This window comes from Gasterosteus aculeatus, chromosome 8, assembly GCF_964276395.1.
Source record: "Gasterosteus aculeatus chromosome 8, fGasAcu3.hap1.1, whole genome shotgun sequence".
Taxonomy (NCBI): domain Eukaryota; kingdom Metazoa; phylum Chordata; class Actinopteri; order Perciformes; family Gasterosteidae; genus Gasterosteus; species Gasterosteus aculeatus.
In genome coordinates this window covers 7,895,327-7,914,318 of record NC_135695.1, presented here as the reverse complement: position 1 = coordinate 7,914,318, position 18,992 = coordinate 7,895,327, and the positions used below count along the sequence as shown (strand labels likewise).

The window sequence follows — 18,992 nt, the reverse complement described above, 5'->3', positions numbered from 1 at the left end:
AAATAGTATTTACGACCAAACGTTGTGTATCTCATTTCAGTAGTCTAGAGAAAAATAGTCTCCGTACGTGCACGTAAACAGTATTGGGTCCATCTCATTCATTCACATTGCTCATGACGTCCACCTTAATTGTCCCGTTGTGAAAGCTCGCATTGGTGGAAACCGATCATTTGTGGGATTTCCAGGTTTTAGCTAAAAGCTAAAACGTTGATCGTCGAAAACCGTCAAATCTAACCTGTTGCTTTGAGTGCGCAGTGATACGGAACACTCTGGTCAATGTGAACAGCAACTGTACATTATCGCTCAATAATGCACCAAGTCACTCACTCTCAACCAATCAGAACGCTGGATTTCATCTACCCGTATTATAATTAACTGTAAGAGAGGATTAATAAATCTGTTCGTGATCACTTGAAAATATCTTCCTATGGAATTATTACAGTTTGGGACCAGTGAGGATGAATCTGGATGACAGTGCTCCGCACCATTTTCAGTTTTAAAACTATTATTATGCAAAATTTAATACATATATTCAGGTTCTACACGGTGGTTGAAATGTTCTTGAACATTTCTTAATGAACAAAAACCTGCAAAAAATCCAAATCACTTACGGATCTCCAGCCTAACATTTCTCTAAGGAATCACAGTTTAAGTTGTAACACATCCATTCATCGTGTTCTGTATAATTGCACATTGCACTACTTCCTTTCAGTTACATTTCCATTCTGGAGAACACCAAAAGTTGCCTGGGTGACCCCACTTCTTGCACAACTTCAACAGTCAAAGAATTTAGATCAAACTCGAACATCAAAAGAAGAGAATAACAGAGCAGAACAAGACACACTATTTGAAGATGAAGTGATTTGGAGATAAAGACGCGCAGAAACAACATCGTAACGGAAAAACATTATTCCTTTTTTTTTTGTCTCGGGACAGTTTGCATACTGTGAGCTCGGCTGTTCTATGCAGTCTCCTGGGAGTAGTTGCCGATCGTAGTGCTGCTGAGGGGGGAGCACACTCCAGTGGTTATTGTTTAACAGCCAGAGTGAGCATCTGTTTGGGCCTCCGCCTGGCGTGCTTACTTCTCTTCCCCCCGGAGGACGATCAGACAGATGAGCAACCTGAGGGTGCCAGATGCACTCCCACAGAGATCAAACTGGGCCACTTTAGCAAATGTTTAGAGGCCTGGGATGAACTGTCCCAGCACTTTATGTTCAAAAGGTGGATATGAGCATTTTTGGATCGTGGATCCTAATATCAATCGGAAATATGTTTTCATTAGAGCCAGAACCTTTTTATTTCCCGAATGTTTAGTCCATGTCATGAAGCCTCCGTCTCTCAGAGCCCTACTACATCTTGAGAACTCAATGTGGCATTTCAGCAATCATCTGTTTTCATTTACGTTTCATCATGAAAACGCATTACTCTGAGGACATTTCTAATGGAACAGAAGCCTGTAGATTACCATCAGGGTTCATAAATTTGCTTGGAAACACGTGTGAAACGTGCGCTCCATTTACAAACCAGCCAAAAAAAGGATTTGACCTCATTGGAAGGTGTTGCTGTATCATGCTGTGCAATGTTCCCAGGAATGGCAGCATTACAACATGTGATCTGTGGTTTGTATGACCTATTTGTGAATATGAATATTCTAATGTTAAAAAAAACGTCTCAATGAGAGGTTTTCTTTAAGTTTTAGTCCATACAGATCAATCTGGCATCAGAACATTAAGAACATTTCCCAGCAATTCACTCAATTCTGTTTTGAATGCTTCCACTTCTGTTTCTGTTTGAACGTTTCCATTCAGTTATTGGTTTGAATGGGCTTTGAGTTGCCCCCTCCACTCATCAGTGAGTCACAGCTCTGAAAGACCTTCAGAAAAACAAAAACAAACATAGAGGCCGGTGTATTGCCAGGCAACGTTATTGATGTTTCCTGTGGCATTGAATGGAGGCTCGGATGCTGGGTTTCCCCACATTTCACCTTGTCCAACACAAGCAGGGCAATTACTTGCATAATAATAACTTGTATATGCTTTTAGCACTTCCTCAGGCAATACATTAGGCCAAGTTTGCAGAGAAGCTCACCCACGTTGTCTCCATTTAGTTTAATTCGGGGCCCATGGACAAGGTGTACACGTGCATCAGCACTTCGGTTGGAAGCTCACGTGTAAGACGCAGCTGCCTTGTGTGTTTTGTTCTGCAGCCTAATATATGAACAGTCTGTATTGTGGGAGTGATCAGCATCGCAAAGCAGACAGCTGGAGCGCTGAATTGTCCTCCTGAGCTTACTCCTGTTTTGTAGCTGCGTAGTAATCGTCATTAGAAACACAAGGAGCAAGATGTTGGAAACAATCTGCTAATTCTTTATCTAATGTTACATTCTGATTTTATATCCTTCAGAGGAAGATTACGGTAATTCATTGCTTTAATGTCTGGTTTATGTGGGATTCAATTCATGTGCCAGTTTAATGAAAATAATTCTAATAACGTTTTATAGCTCAACAATTGATCGAACCCTGATGGAGATTATAATGTTTTATTTTTAAAGGTTGAGATAGATATTGATTCCGCGGGCTGTCGCTGACTTGCTAACTTTTTTTGCAAGATTTAGCAATGTTTGATCTGCTGCCGCTGGCTACTTTAATTGGACATGAGTGGTTGACAATAGGCCGGGTTTTTCCAGTTGCATCATTTTTAAAGTCAAAGTTATCGTTCTGAGCTGTAATGGTTATTTTGGAGGCTCTAGTTATTATTAAGTTGTAAACTGACCTTTTTTAACTACAAGGAGATTCTAAACTTCACTGTCATTTGCTATTGGTGGTCTTTTTCTTTTCTGTCCAGCATGTTCCATTAGAGTGAAAGTGAGGTATCAGGTACGTGTCTAATTTTCTGCTTTGAGGAGATGGCATAACAGCGTCCCCTGAAGAGACGATGGTCCCAATCCTGCATACTCCTCTAGATTCAGGTGAACAGAGAAAGGAGCCCGCTGAGCTGGAGATGAGCTTTCCCTTCATCACAGCTGAGGCTGCATTAAACTTAAGGTCCCCGCCAGGCTGGAGATGAACGGAGATGAAAAAGGACTTCCAACATCAGGTAGCCGGAGGTAAAAGGGCTTTGTCCAAATCAGATGAATACAGTTATGGGTTGAGGTGAAGTCGGGCAATGTAGCTTTCCTGAATTGGCCTCTGACTCCATTTGGTCCCGGAGACGATCAGGCCAGCTGGGACTCAATTGTGATCTTTTTTTTTTTAACTAATCAATGTAACGCACTAAAGGAAAATGGTGCTCATTTGGTATGTTTTTATTTTTTCAGCCATTTTAAAATTCAGATCAAATAAATAGCACACTTCCTGAAGTGAATCTATTTAGTTCTGTTCTTGAATGGTTTGCGGTTTGGATCCCGGTGGCTACGTGTCCCGTGTCGAAAATGCCCCTGAGCAAGACACCTCACTGCTCCCCAGACGCCTTGATGGCAGCACACTGCTCCCACTGTGTGGGATGAGATAAATCCAGAGAATCATTTCTCCACGGGAATCAATAAAGAATACTTTCTTTCTTCCTTGAATCCATCGCCATTTCTACAAAGAATTAAGTCACGTAGCAAAAAAAGCTCTGACTTAAGACTTACGTAATTTGTTGATCACTTGTGTTTTAGTTGAAGAGATGAAATTCGAGGGAAAGAAGGGCAGTTTGCATGATTGCTTGGTTCAATATTTGAAAAACGCAATGTAAATTTAACTTCAAACTCTTTCTAGGGCAACTTTTAAATTGAGCACTGAAACAACCTCAAGACCCGAAGCATCTCAGATTAGACAGTCTGTTAGCGATGACCCTTCAACAAATAGATTGAATCCAATCGTTTGCAACGGTACCATCCCATGTGTTGATCCCAATTGTAAAGTGAAGCTTTACAGCTGAGAAAAAACAATGGCCTTACTAGGAAATGGCTGATTAGACAATGAAACACTGTTGCTGAGATCTTTGATAGGGACACAAAAGAGTTTTCTGAGAAATCTTATGATAAAACCGCTGTCATGTATTTGTCACACAAGCATGTTACATTATTTATTATCATTGTCAAACACATGGACAATCTGCTTTGTTCCAATCATCAAGTTTGTAGAGTTTGTGAGAGTTCTCAGTATAATAGGCATCTTGTTTGGGCATATGGTGATGTAGGGTGTGTGTGTGTGTGTTGCATCTACAGGTTTCAAGGACAGTGAGTCTCCAGCACCCAGATAAGGCCCTTCGCTAAACAACGTAACATTTATTATTCTCTAGTTTCCGGGTTGCTGTGTCAATAGGACTGTCATACTGTGATGTCAGCGCACTACTGCGTCTGAGTGGGTGGCCGGGATCCCCCGGGCTACTCCGGCCTTTGTTCTCGGCAACGGAAATGGTGCAATTAAATCTTTCCCAGCACAATGAATCTGGACAGGTAAGGTCATTCCTCTGTTGCTTTTTCCAATCAAGTCGACCCTAGCTGACTCGACCTAATGAGTGATGCCTTCTCATGGATCGAATGAAATGCTCCTGTATCGCAGGATGTGCCCTTTGAGTTGTTCAGCGCAGCGATACGGCGGTTGTTGAAAGTGCCATCTCTGACCCCTTTGTTTCCAGTGCTTTTCAAAGGGAACCCATTTAGCGTGTAGTACAAAAATGATTGAAATCTAGTGTCTTCCACAACCACGTTTAATGGAACGCAAACGACAATTCGTCTTCCACCATCTCATCTAAGGGGGACACAAGAGTCATTCACCGAAAAAAAAGGTCACTTGTCAGGAAAACACAACACGACAAATTCCGTGAAAAACAGTAAAAACCACAATGAGTTGGTCATACTAATGAACAAACAAGTATTCCCTGTGTTCCATCCATAGCCCGAAATATCTCATTCCTCTGTGTTGTGCATCGGCGGCCAGATACCATGAAGAGCATCAATGAGCTCCACTGTTGAACTGGATGAAGGGTTTCCGTTATCCAGATGAGCATGGAAATTCTTAAATCAACATGCACAGTTCTGCCACCATAAATACTCACCAGTAAAACAAGGGTGAACTGTGTTGTTCCACTTCTGAGAATAATCCACAACACAAGTACATTTTCATCCTGTTTGAGGAACCGCTGTTAAAAACTTGGGCCCACATGTTAAATGAAATGATTTAGCCAATGTAAAAAATCAAAATACAGTTTATTTGTAATTTTATTTTTTAAATCTCTAAAGCATGTTAATTTAGACGTGTATTTTGTCTGGGACACTTCTTGTGTTATGATCAACGTAGTTGAATTAAGTGACAATGCTTGTGGAAAAGGATAACCTTTTTGGTTTGAGCTGTTTGAGCTGTAGTGTTTTTTTTTTTTTTTAAAGTCATGTAAGTATTACTCTCTTACAAGAGAGAAAAAATGTATAGCATAGCTGCTTTTTAATGACACATTGATATTACATTTAGTAATAAAATCCCTGAAAACTATTTTCTAAAGTGTACACATCTTCTTTTAGTCATTAGAGGGGGGTGAACTCTGTCTGTCACATGGCCATTGGGTCCCAGTTCCTGGAAATCCTCATGGTTATACTTGAAAAAAGAGTGGAAATACAATGTTCACACTGTCACTTGTGGTTGAAGTTCATTTAACTCAACATTGGCTCTGGTAGCTTAAGATGTGCTTAAAATATATCTTACCTGAATAGAATAAATTACAATTCCTTCTGTCAGTACTGCACAGCATTAAGCGTCATAACTTCCCTTTCACATTGCCTATAACTTATGCCAACCCCACCCGAATTATATGATGATAAACAAATCTTCGATAAGTAACCTGCAACTGGCCATACGGGAGACTTATTGCTTCAGCTTCATTGTGTCGAGCAGTTGCATGCAGCGTTATCGTTAAACAGAGTAAATACCACACGTCTTTCCCATCCGTCCCCTGAATGGATACCTTTTTTTATAACGTCCATAAAGAAGCTGGGTGTGATTGTAGTTACGTAGAGGTAGATGTTATTAGCTTATGTATGTGATGACCCTCATAAATTCAATGTATGAGGTAGAACAAGATTTCAGGATATTCTAAAAGGTTTTTCCTTTTTCAATGGGACATAATCTCTAAAATCTGACTACAATTGTCTAGAAACTACATATTGTCATGTGTGTAATGGGTTTTTTTGAAAGAAAAGGATGAAAATAAAAGATTCACTGGGACATGTTTTCAGGGACATGTGAGAACATCAGTGACTTTTATTATTAGTTCACCTCCCTTTCTCTCACCCTACCTCTCTGTGATTGGCTGAGAGGACTGATGACATATCATCTGAAGCGGGGGCGGTGGGACTATAAAGCCTCTGCTCGCGCTCTTTCCAGGCACACAGAAAACATTGCATCCTACTGAGCTTCACCAAACGGATATTTAACTGCCACCTGCTCGAGGAACCACCCCGACCAGCTACAACCCCCCCCCCCTGCCGCAGTATGTGCAAAGGACTGGCATCACTTCCTAACAGCTTTTTGGAAAGGTACATGAAATATCATGCAAACACTCGCTTTGCTGTTTTTTTAGGGATTTGCATTTCAGCATATGGAGGGCAGCTCTGCTACTTTGTCTTTGTGCATCGATGCGAGAGGGTTTAAGATGCTAAATGAGTCTGTTTTAGTTAATGTGGTGAATTTTACTCCGTATGGAAAATTGATTTTAGTGAAAAATGCATCTAACCTGTTCTCTTTTCCCACAGGGCTAAGGAGCTAAGGGCAATGCTGGGAAGCATTTTGCAAAACTCCACTTGGAATCTATCGTGGTGCAAACAAGGGAAAAATAAGTAAGCATTACACATACTGTGCTTTATGTGACTAAAACCTCATTTTATATAAGTCGCTGTGTGCTTGCTTTAAATGATGGGTCTAATCTTGCGTTATCTGTTTTCAGGGCAACACTGGAGGAATGCCTTATGTGGAAAGAGTCCTTTGAAAAACTCCTGTCCAGTAAATGTAAGTACATTTCCACACTAAATATCACACGTGAATACGAGTGCGCTCATACTGCAGCATCGCACACAGAGGAAAGCAGCCCCTCGGGGGACCATTATGTTCACTGACTAATTCAATTCAACAAAAATTCTCTCTGTCCTCAGATGGACTGTGTGCCTTCACGGCCTTCCTGGTGTCGGAGTTTAGCGAAGAGAACATCTTGTTCTACTTTGCCTGTGAAGATTACAGAAGAACCAAGTCAGCAATCAAATTACCGGCCAAAGCCCAAACGATCTATGATGAATTCATCGGCAGCGATGCTCCACGAGAGGTAAGCAGAAACAAAAGATTCAAGTCTGAATCCTTAAAGTTAAATGATGAAGACCCACTAGTCATTGCTGCATACGCGAAAGAAGGATGGAAAACTAACCTGACCCTCCTGGTTTTTTTCAACAGATTAATATTGACCACGAAACCCGTGACATCACCAGAGCCAACATGCTGGAGCCTTCACTCTCTTGCTTCGACTCGGCCCAACACAAGATCTACATGCTCATGGCCAAAGACTGCTACCCTCGCTTCCTCCGCTCGCCGACTTACAGGGACCTGCTGCGCCAAGCCAAACCGAGCACCAAGGCCACCGCGCGGCCCGAGCAACAACGGAAGGTGTGAACCCTTCCCGTCGAGGATTGTTAACGATTCGCCTCAAGGTTTGAGAAGGCAAGAGATGCGCGGCGTCGGCCGCTGCACCGTGAAGCTGGACTCGTGGACGCGTGCAGGAGCAGAGATCGCCAGGAGAGCAGCTGTGGACGGGCGTGGTGTGTAGACGCCAGAGAGGGAAGGGGAAAACACGATGGAGGAGAAATAATGGAAGTTGTGGCCTTAAGTGGACTGTTGTATTGCAGACTGAGTGACAATCAAAGAGGGGGGGAAGCACTTTTTTTCTTTGTCAATTGGCAAACCCTTGTTGTTGTGATGTCTCTGTCAAGTCTTGCACTGTTTGTAAACAGGAATGTAAGGTACTTATTTATTTGTATTTATTTGCTGAAAATGTGCTATTTTTACCAAACAATAATTTATGAATGTAATATTTATACCTGTTTTTTTCACGTACTTGCAAATAAAGTGAATTATTTAAAAAAACAAATACTAAAATGTGATGTGCTTGAAGAAATTGATGGAACTTACAATCAGCAGCACACAATTAAAAATGCCCCAAAACACATTATTAATGACATTACCAGCATCAAATATCAAATCCCAACATATTATTGTCAGTGGATCGTATGCACTGTGCAAAGACGGTCTCAGTCTTTTTGTTAAATCATTCGACATACCTAATGATGTGTTTACTGTGAGGCCCGAGCCCTTCGGCCACCGACGTTGTGTGGACCTGTAATCGTACTGGAAATGGGTCTGCTGTCTCATAAAGAACTGGCACAATGACAGCATCTGCATAACCTGAGCTTTTATCCCATATCATGTAAACGAAAAACGGGAAACAGAGATTGTGTGACTACATTAACGTAATAGGAAGAGCAATACAACTTTATTATTGCGTGCAACTGTTTGCACAAGCCATGAACTTAAGATAAAATAAGAGCTAAGCTGCTGCCTCTGCCATCTGCAGACTAAGCAGGTAGGATAAAAGTGAAATTACAGTGAAAAAGCTGTTATATACTACTTCATTAAAATGTTAACTATGGCCATTGTTGTTGGATTGATATAGTGCATTACGGCAGTAGGCAGAGTACAACATGTGGCTGGATGTCCTCTGTGTATTCAGATGTTATCATTGTAGAGGAAAGCCAGTGTCAGGTGACCAACAGCTGGTCCAAAGGCTTGATGCATATAAACATCTCATAATGTTGGCTCCCTATCCATATTAACCTTTTGACATTTATTTAGATGTAAACAATGGCCATCTGTAAAACTGTTTTTTCTTTTACATTTTGGCATTTGCGAACAGTACTGCAGAAATGCATCCAACAGGTTTATTTTACACATTGATTTATACTTTTTTTTTTCAATAACGTGTAAAACGTGTATAGAGTAAAAACACTTTGTTTTAGTTTTAAAAAAGACACCTGCCTAGGATGAAGAATTAAATATACTCAACATATTTTAATGTATTGAGTATTGATGTTTTTGGTCCAACATTTGTCTTTATTGAAAACCAAATCTGAGCTTAAAGTAGAATGAATATTTAACTTGCAGGCAGAAACATGAAACCATATGAATAGTTATTTTGAAAGGTGAAATGAATTTAAACCGAAGTACCTGTTTTCCAACACAGCGGTAAGTGGCGGCTATATTTGTCCCCTAATTTACAATAATGTCAATCATTATTGTTAACAATAATGTCCAATTTGATGCTATATCTGCCTACCTCTATGATTTGAAAGGTTGAAGTTGCTGAAACGAAATAGTTAATTGTAGTTCTGCCATTTATTTTGAACGGAAGCGGATAAGATTGTCATTTATTTATAAGATTGTAACTAATTTTGGTCTGTTTGGAACATTTGTGGCAGATTGCAAGGTGACTGGTGGTGAACCACACAAAATATATACACTCATAGTCCCCATCACAGGGGACACGGAGGACTCAAACACAGATAACAAAGATACTTTATTTAAGTACGAGAATTACCAAATGCTTCAGGGCAAACAGGAACCAGGACTACATGACAACCAAAGGACTCCCCAAAAGGAGAAAGACACGGTTTAAATTCACTGGGAAGGTGCAGGAGTCTGGACACACGCAGACATTCACACTCACAGGAGGAAACAAGAGCAAGCCAGGAAGTGAAGTTAACCCAGGGACACAAGAGGCGCAAAATTAAAAAATAAGACAGGAACTGAACCCACACCGTGACATATGTTGTGTGTTGTATATGAAAAGCTGACTCCTCTCATATTTTAAAGTCACAGCTTTTGTCAGTCCTTGAACCCGTCATAAAGTCCTCCTGTAAAAACACTGCCTTTGCTTCTCAGAGATTATGGTTGCAACTCCCTTTACCACAAATCACAGCTTGCTAGAAAAGCACAGGACATGAGGACAGTCGATAATTTAATACATTTCATCTGTTGTGGCTTGGAGACGTCCCTCACATTTTCTATCATACCAGTTGTCAGAGTGAACAGAATCTGTGATGCTCACAGCAATTTTTATTTCCCAACAACCAAAATCCCAAACAACAACATTCCTTTGAAGATATGGTTCCAATTGCACTCTTTTGAAATGAAGACTTTCCTTCAGGAGAAGACGGATCGCCTGCCATCCTGTTTGTCTCCATCTGATTACCAGTCTTATGAATACAGACATTTTATAACACTTCATGTACGAGTGGCAAAGGAATATAACAAGGCAGCTATTGTGTAAAGTCCCTGCAGCTTCATCCCCCTGCTGTTAAAATTAGTGCAAAGGACAATGATATTATTATTGTTATTTACAATAATTCGCATAAATAGCACTCACGGTGCTTCAAGCAAACACTCAACTGACCTCCACTGGGAGAAAAGTCCAGATGACAATAAGTTTATTTTCTAGTGTAAGAACGTTGTTTTCATGGTTACTAAATAAATGGTATTTATGGTGCAGTATCATGCTAATTACATGATGGAAAATAATATTTTTGGGTAGTAAGTCATAAAAAACTTGGATGTATCCCGTTAAAATGTGTCTTCAGTTTTTTTTGGTCCTGCGCTGCACCACAGCAGTCGCGTGAGGTTAACTTATGCAGTGACACTGACATCTTGTGGTTTGAGTTTAGCTTACAATCAAAAGACAGCGACAGAAATAAATGAATGTTCCCGTTAGCAATAATCCTTATTCAATGTGTACCATTTAGGCAGAATCAATTAGGTTTAATTTGTTGTCATAACTGTCATAATCTGTTGGTCATTTTCATTACTCCTATAATCACCTGAACTAATCTTTTGTGTTTTCGTTGACTGGGAATGAGTTTTTCACCTCCACAAGTCTCCCATGTTGTAATAATTCTTATTTTTACATGACAATGAAGGTCACTGTACTTCTCAAATGCTTCTGTCCAAAACTACGGCAGCGTCTGTCGGACATCCCCTATTCCTGAAACAGTGGATAGTCTCAAGGAGGCTGAGTGAGGCTAAAGTTGTTACCATTCACAGAAACAAGGGAGACGGTGGAGACGGGTATTCAGTTGGTTGTAATCTGTGCAGGACACAATTGTCACAATGACATAAATCTTAAACAGAATGAAATGAATAACAAATAATCCACTCCCCTCATATATTGAGAAAGGGGCTTTATCATATTATACATTTCTACGATTAATTCCAATCAATGTATTTACCTCCCAGATGTGACTTTTTAATGAGTTACAAGCCGAGAAATTATCCAAAATTTTAATTTTGAATTTGTGTTGTTGACCAATAATGAGTCTCAACATTTGTTTAATTAAAGTAAATACAATGAATTGATTTTTCAATTATCATTACCCTTTTGTTTACAAAACTACTAAATTACTATTTTTTTTTAAGTGTGATGAAGCAACATCAGTGGTGGTTTTATGGCACCGGGGGGCAGTGAAACGCTGTGAACGAACCTAACCATAAGGACCAGTTTTTTCTCCCTTGTTTATCCAACTTTTGACCTCCAGGACAAAATTAGACTTAACATTGAGGAGATAATAATTAATTCCTGTCATGAACAAATGCTGTTCGTGAGTGAAAAGTACGAATGAAGCTGCACTCGTGTCCAAAAGGTCAGTTACACCCTGAATGTCAACAGAACCTCTGACTGGAGAGAACGTAGTGAGTGTTCATCATAGGACCAAACCCATTCACATCCCTGATAGTCTTCATCACACATGGCTGTAAGACAGCAGTGTTCTGACCCACTGTGTGTCAGTAGATGACGCATTGTGCGCATCCTCAGTATAACCCCCCCCCCCAAGAGTGTGTTATGTAGATGCACATCATTGTCGCCTGGACCTCCGGGCGGGGTGGTGGGTGGTGGAGGGGGGGGGGGGGGGGGGGGGGCTTTCTTTTCCTTTCCTCCAATAGGATGTCCCTCACATCCCCTCGTGCATGTCTGCTGCTGTGTTATTGTAACAAAGTAGGAGCAGCAGGATGTGACACGAGAGGAGGTGCACTAGAGGAGCAGTTTCTGTTCTCGCCCACATCTAATGTGTTTATGGTGAGGCAGACGAGAGGAGGGGGACGCAACGGCATATTACAGACCAAGCGTGGGAAATCTCCTTGTGCGGGTCCCTCATGAGAACTAGTGCTGGTGGCTCTCAGTTCCTCGGGATTCACATCCTCTGTGTTCTAAGAATTACACTTCGGACCTGGAAAAGATGAAGCCTTGACACGCCGAATATACGCATCTTCTAGTACAGTTTACTTCATTCATGCCGCTGCTCTCTGCTGGTTTGTACTTAACGTAAACTAGTATTTGTGTGTTTTACTACATTACATTCATTTGAGAGGTGTATTTACCATTTGATTTAAAGACTGGGTATAGGATCTGTTATTTTTACATTTTGAACTTAACAAGGGAAAGCTTGTTAATTGCAGGAATGGGACTCAAAATATAACAGAATAAAGAAATTAACAAATGGTACATGTGTAGATGAATACAAAAAGATATAAGAAAGACAAATGATTAAAGAGGGATGTAAAAAAAAATATGCCTACATTAATCTAATCCGATCACGAAGGTCAACATGACCATTTTTCACCTTGGCCAAATTTAAGATTCTGTCAAAGCCGGCGTCCATTATGTTCTGACAAGGATCAACTCATCTCAGTGAGAGGTGTGTGTTTCACAAAGTCACCACTTTAGACTCACACTTTGACGATCTTGAACGCACATCTGCCAGATCTAATCACACGTCTATGTGCCAGATGTTACCAGCATGCAATTGTTGACATTTTTTCTGTTGTAGATACTCTGATAATTTGTACCAGATGTTTTGCGCAACACCAAAGTGGGCCTTGCAACACATCTCTGTTTTTGTGCTTCAAATGGAACAAAAAAGCTCATTCATTCCCTAACTCACATTGAGTGTATCTTCTCCCGAATGGATTGTCTTGTGCTGCAAGACTTTGTTCTTTTAAAACTATCTGAATAATCCACACAAACAGTCGTTAAAGCTTGTTTACAAGTTAATTCACTAAATAAATGAATACATTTTAAGGGTTTTGCCTTTTGATATACATGTATTAATTACCTATTACCAAATATTGTCTTTCTTTTTCAAATGTCCCTTTCAATAGAAACCACGTACTGGCAGCTGCGTATTTCTATCAAAATGCCAATTAATGTGTATCGTCCCTGATAAATAAAGAACCTTTATACGGACGGAGCTGTTGTGCTTCGATCAGGTTGTAAACAGCTTTGTGTTAAAAATTTGGATTTACTTTAACAGGTCGGTCCATCACTATTTAGGCTCATGGCTCGCAGCTAACGGTGTAAACAACGACAAGAGTGCTGACAGAGCGAACAGTTTCTACCTGAAGGCGTGGGCACTGTGTCAATGCGGTGATGCTTTCCGTCGCTACGCCATCATTATCCTCGGCTCCGTTTGAGAGCAGAGGCCGTGAGCTAACCAGTGGGGCACGCTCCCTTGCACTAACATTCACTGGGAGACCTGCCTGACATGTAAACAAAGCCCGGCGTTTAGATTACGACCATAAATCATCCAGCGAGTGACCGGGAGATCCATCTAAATGCTCCATCTTGAAGGACATCTCAAGGAGCTGCTCTTGAAGTGACACCGAATTTGTTGAAGTATTTTTGGATCATTTCAAACTGACTGGATCCTACAAATGTAACCGTTTCTTTTGTATTAAAAATAATACGTGGACTTGTTTGGTCTGTTAAATAGTGCAGAGAAATCAAAAAGGATAAGAGTTTTTCTTGAACAATGTGACCTGGCGCCTCACCTGTCTATAAAAGCAGTTACAGTAGTATAATTTCATATGCACGCTGACCATGAATTCTAACTTCATTATCTGATCAGTTATGAGGAGAGTAAGTTATGTGTTATGAATGTCAAATACATCATTTAATAAGGATAATTTGATATGTTTCAGGTCAAGCTTCTAAGGTAAATGGTCTGAAATTTGGACTATTCAAATACACTTTCACGTAGTGATGGCAGTGGCTGCCGTGTAAGGTGCCCCTGTAGCAGCCCAACTAATGCACATTCACACCGAAGTTATTTCTAAGAACCCGTCAACCTGAAAGAGCTGGGGGTCTTTCGATTGGAAGATGACCCGCTCGACAACAACATCTATGAGTAGGTCATAGCATTTAAAATCATATTGAACCTTATATGATCTACCTTTGATTTAAAAGGGAAACCTGTTCCCACATTTGGGTCTGGGTTTTAAAGTCTACGCTTTATTTTATTCATCATGCTGAATCTATGTGTTGCCTGTATTGAAAAGGAAGACCCTGGAAATGTACATTTGTAAATGCAGAAAGGTTAAGTCTTAAGGATTAAGGATAATTCCTGGTTAAGATGTCACATTAAAAACTGAAAATATAATTCTCACCCAGATATGAAAGTAAAAATCTGTGTTGTTTGTGTTCCTATGCTAAAGTCCAGTGGCTGCACATACAGTAACATACATATCACAGGCCTACGTCATGTAACTCGGGGAGCTAAGACCGTCAACAGATTAAACCTGTGCTTTAAGTGCTCCTCGGTGCATTGACCCCTCCTTAATGTGAACAAATAATGTGACAAGACAGGGGACGTAATGTGGAAAACATAATGAGCTCCTGTTTCCATCATGTGACTGCAGACTCTGCTGTTCAGTGGCTGCAAACGCAGAAAGAATAGTAGCCCCAAGCTTTGCTTTTTTGGGGGGTTGGCTCTTTGTTGTATCAACAATTTAAAGAATAATTTGACTTATTTGTATCAGCTCTCTGAAGACCAAACACACTTGGACTAAAGGCCAACATTGCTGATCTAAAGTTTGTATAGAGATGTTGGAGTTCTTTAGCTTTTAAAACGGACAGGATTAACTCCTGGAGTTGGAAAACTCTTGCCTGCCAGCTGATGCATTTTCATGTGTTTTATGAGGCTGTAAACTTAAAACTGTCAGCAAAAGCTCAAATACTATGCAGATGTCAATTTATGAAAACCCACGTATAGTGGAATAAGGGGTATTGAGTTTTTTTGAGATACTGTCTTATTTTATCTAATGCTTGAGCGGGTGTAAATTGTGTTGCGTAACATTTTTATCATTCAATGCTGACCTCCAATGGAAAATCCATTTACTCTCAAAACAAAGTATGCAATTTATTTCTCTAAGGCAGGAATGATAACGAATGCATCGTTATTTATCGCCAGGTTTACTGCTGCAATGTTCAGGCCAGAGTTCTGTAACAGAAAAATCGGTTGTTGTCAGTCTGTTTCAGCTTTCCTCTGACCCCTTGTTAGAGCCACGTTCACAAGAAAAGCCTTTTCAAATAAACAACTTAAGGAAAACAATTAAAGATACTGTGGGAAGAGTGATTTCATTTCCTCTGCAGACAGTGCACAGAGAAACTGGACACCTCCCTAATCACCCTGCGTCATGCTTGAGGTTTAGCACGGACGCCTTGGAGAGAAAGTCCCGATTTGTAAGTTTATAAGTGAATTCTTAACGTTAAGCTCTCACATATGTGTCATTGAGTTTAAGCAATCCGTCCATGGATTTCCCTCCCGCTCATGTTACAGTAGAAGCACTTAGCATAGAGAAGAATAACAGTTATTACTATGCATGGAAGATCATTCTTCCCCAATGTTCTTTTTTAATTAGTTCTCTGACTTCATAGTACATAAAAGGAACGAAGCTACTGGTGGGGGGTTTCTTTGTCAGTCTAACAAAATAAAAATAATGAAATATTCACTGGAGACACAATTCTCACTCCAAACGTGTCAAATACTGATGCTGGTCAGTGGGCGAAGCTGTCTGACCCCACACATGGACAAGCTTTAAGATGTCTGAGAGTCTGTATTAGACAGGCGCAGCAACTGATGTAGTTGGTAAGGACTATTCAAGTCCACGTGCAAAGGACTTTATCCCAGGAAACCAAGACTGATGTTACCATAGTTTTGCTACGTAATTTATGTACTTTACTGAACCGTTACTGGTACAGTTGGGAGTGATAATCTTTTTCCATTTAAGGGCCACAGAACGTCTGTGAAGTCCCTCCGTAAAAAACACACATCACTTTCTTCACAATAATATTTAACCATGTGTCTAACTAAGGCCATATTTCCCTGATCATGGTCATGCAGAACATCCAAGCATGCATAGATCTCTCCAGCTAAGCCAGGAACAAGAATATACAGTGCATCCGGAAAGTATTCACAGCACTTCACTTTTTCAACGTTTTGTTATGTTACAGCCTTATTCCAAAATGGATTAAATTAAATTTACTCAACATTCTACACACAACAACCCATAATGACATAGTCAAAACTGTTTTTTGAAAAATTTTGAAAATCTGTTAAAAATAAAGAATGAAAACATAACATGTACAAAAGTATTCACAGCCTTTGCTCAATACTTTGTTGAAGCACCTTTGGTAGCAATTACAGCCTCAAGTCTTCTTGGATATGATTCCACAAGCGTGGCACACCTATTTCTGGGCAGTTTCTCCCATTCTTCTTTGCAGAACCTCTCAAGTTCCATCAGGTTGCATGGGAAGCGTCGGTGCACAGCCATTTTCAGATCTCTCCAGAGATGTTCAATCGGGTTCAGGTCAGGGCTCTGGCTGGGCCGCTCAAGGACATTCACAGAGTTGTCCCGAAGCCACTCCTTTGTTATCTTGGCTGTGTGCTTCGGGTCGTTGTCCTGTTGGAAGATGAACCGTCGCCCCAGTCTGAGGTCCAGAGCGCTTTGGAGCATGTTTTCGTTGAGGATGTCTCTGTACATTGCTGCATTCATCTTTCCCTCAATCCTGACTAGTCTCCCAGTTCCTCCCGCTGAAAAACATCCCCACAGCATGATGCTGCCACCACCATGCTTCACTGTAGGGATGGTATTGGCCAGGTGTTCGGCATTCAGGCCAAAGAGTTCAATCTTTGTTTCATCAGACCAGTGAATTTTGTTTCTCATGGTCTGAGAGTCCTTCAGGTGATTTTTTGCAAACCTTTTACTGAGGAGTGGCTTCCGTCGGGCCACTCTACCAAACAGGCATGATTTGTGGAGTGCTGCAGAGATGGTTGTCCATCTGGAAGGTTCTCCTCTGTCAGAGTGACCATCGGGTTCCTGGTCACCTCCCTTACTAAGGCCCCTTTCCCCCGATCGCTCAGTCTGGCTGGGCGGCCAACTCTAGGAAGAGTCCTGGTGGTTCCAAACTTCTTCCATTTGCGGATGATGGAGGCCACTGTGCTCATTGGGACTTTCAATGCTGCAGAAATCTTTCTGTACCCTTCGCCAGATCTGTTCCTCGATACAATTCCGTCTCGGAGGTCTACAGATAATTCCTGTTTTTTTTTATATATATATGTATACATTTTTTTTATAAATATATTTTTATATATATATAATATAGTTTCTCTTCACACAGAAATGTTCGACTCTCCACATAAAACCTTCTTTCAAAGCCTGCTTAAAGGCAAGACATGAACATGGGTAATGATGAATGGAAGTCAGGATTGTGCACACTGATTGTGTATTGCTGAAAGGAGCCTACTAAATAAGACACCACATCTGCAATGTGTTGGCCAAATCTCCAAGTCCAGGGGATCGGGCCCTTAAAAGTACTGATCTGTCTCCAGAAAAGAATAATCGGCCCAACAGCGAGACCCAATTATTTACCACAGAACCCCGGTGCTGACATCACCGGGCGTCTTTGTTTCCTTTGATTCGCACACGTACACATTCTCCTCCACAGCACCCTTGTTGTGCTGCGCTTATCTCACAGCTCCCATTGTCGACCTTTTTAACCAGTGGGAATTGAGTAAAATGTCACAAGACTCATCTGTATCACTATCATCTGAGCAAAGGAGTCAAAACAAAGCTATGAGATTAGCCCAGGATTGGTGTTTTTCTGGTATTTCAGGAATAACGTCAGGCTGAGATTACACTCGCCTTCCCGCTTGGCCAAAACAAGCATTTCCCAATCAAGGAACAGTCGCCCTATTTTCTTTACTGGGGGAGAACATTTACGGCAAATTACATGAAATCACATCAAAACAATGACGGTTTTCTATAATCGCCACATAATGGTTGTGATACAAGAAAAATCCACCCACTGTAAGTGGAGTGATACTGTTTTGACTCAAGTTCTGATCGCACCCATTAATAGTTGATAGTAGTGAACTTAAATGAGGCGTTCTTGTGTCTGCGTTTTAAACATTAAAGCAGTTTTATTTTGAGAATTTGTATTTCATGAAGAAAATCAGTTCCATAATATACTTTCATCCGGTCGTATAATGAATATGTTCAGGTTCAGTGGCAAGTAGAAAAACAAAAGCTCAAAAACCTGCAGATTAGGTCATTTGAAGACCTAAAAATACATTGTAATTAATACTTACCCCAGGTCATGTGTTGGCAGGTGGCTAATTGCAATTAACTACCTTTCCATGCAATATCTATCTTCACTGTGCAATTCGGGGACACATTAACTTATGTTTATGGTGTTCCCTGAGCTTTCTCATGGCTATTGCATCTGTAAATTGAGTGTAGTGCTTCTGTCAGCATTGGTTGCAATTTATTTGATCAGCCTCAGTACACAATGATTCAAAGGACTTCCCATTCCAAATCTTTGGCTTGGAGGAAATTCTGTAAAGTAGTTTTATGTATTTTGTCTTGTCTGTGCAGGTTATATTAAAGCGATACGGCCACAAATTGTTATGGGTCAGCTGCTGTTTTCTCCCCATCCTGTGTGTTTGTACCTTCCTTTTCCCTGGTGTGTCTGTGCTGTTTGTCTCCACCTACAGAGGCGTGGCCAGTCATCCAGAACCGTCCTCACACAGCTGATCTCCATTCCACGATTCACCCCTCCAGTATTTAAACCCGGGCTGTCTGCTTCTTCAG

At 40.7% G+C, this 18,992-nt stretch overlaps 1 protein-coding gene across 1 annotated transcript; it reads left to right on the top strand.

The window, feature by feature from the left end:
* Positions 1-6,351: 6,351 nt before the first annotated feature.
* On the top strand, positions 6,352-8,109 carry LOC120824342 (regulator of G-protein signaling 5). Its single transcript, XM_040185105.2, has 5 exons — positions 6,352-6,514; positions 6,731-6,814; positions 6,922-6,983; positions 7,127-7,293; positions 7,419-8,109. Exons 1-5 carry the CDS (start codon positions 6,471-6,473, stop codon positions 7,632-7,634), a joined length of 573 nt encoding a protein of 190 aa, XP_040041039.2. The 5' UTR covers positions 6,352-6,470; the 3' UTR covers positions 7,635-8,109.
* Positions 8,110-18,992: the final 10,883 nt, after the last annotated feature.

Excerpts from the sequence above, each read along its gene's own strand:
- LOC120824342 (XM_040185105.2), top strand. The coding sequence starts at position 6,471 with ATGTGCAAAGGACTGGCATCACTTCCTAACAGCTTTTTGGAAAG. Across the intron at positions 6,815-6,921 it reads TGCAAACAAGGGAAAAATAA|GGCAACACTGGAGGAATGCC; the intron begins GTAAGCATTACA and ends ATCTGTTTTCAG. Across the intron at positions 7,294-7,418 it reads GCAGCGATGCTCCACGAGAG|ATTAATATTGACCACGAAAC; the intron begins GTAAGCAGAAAC and ends TTTTTTCAACAG.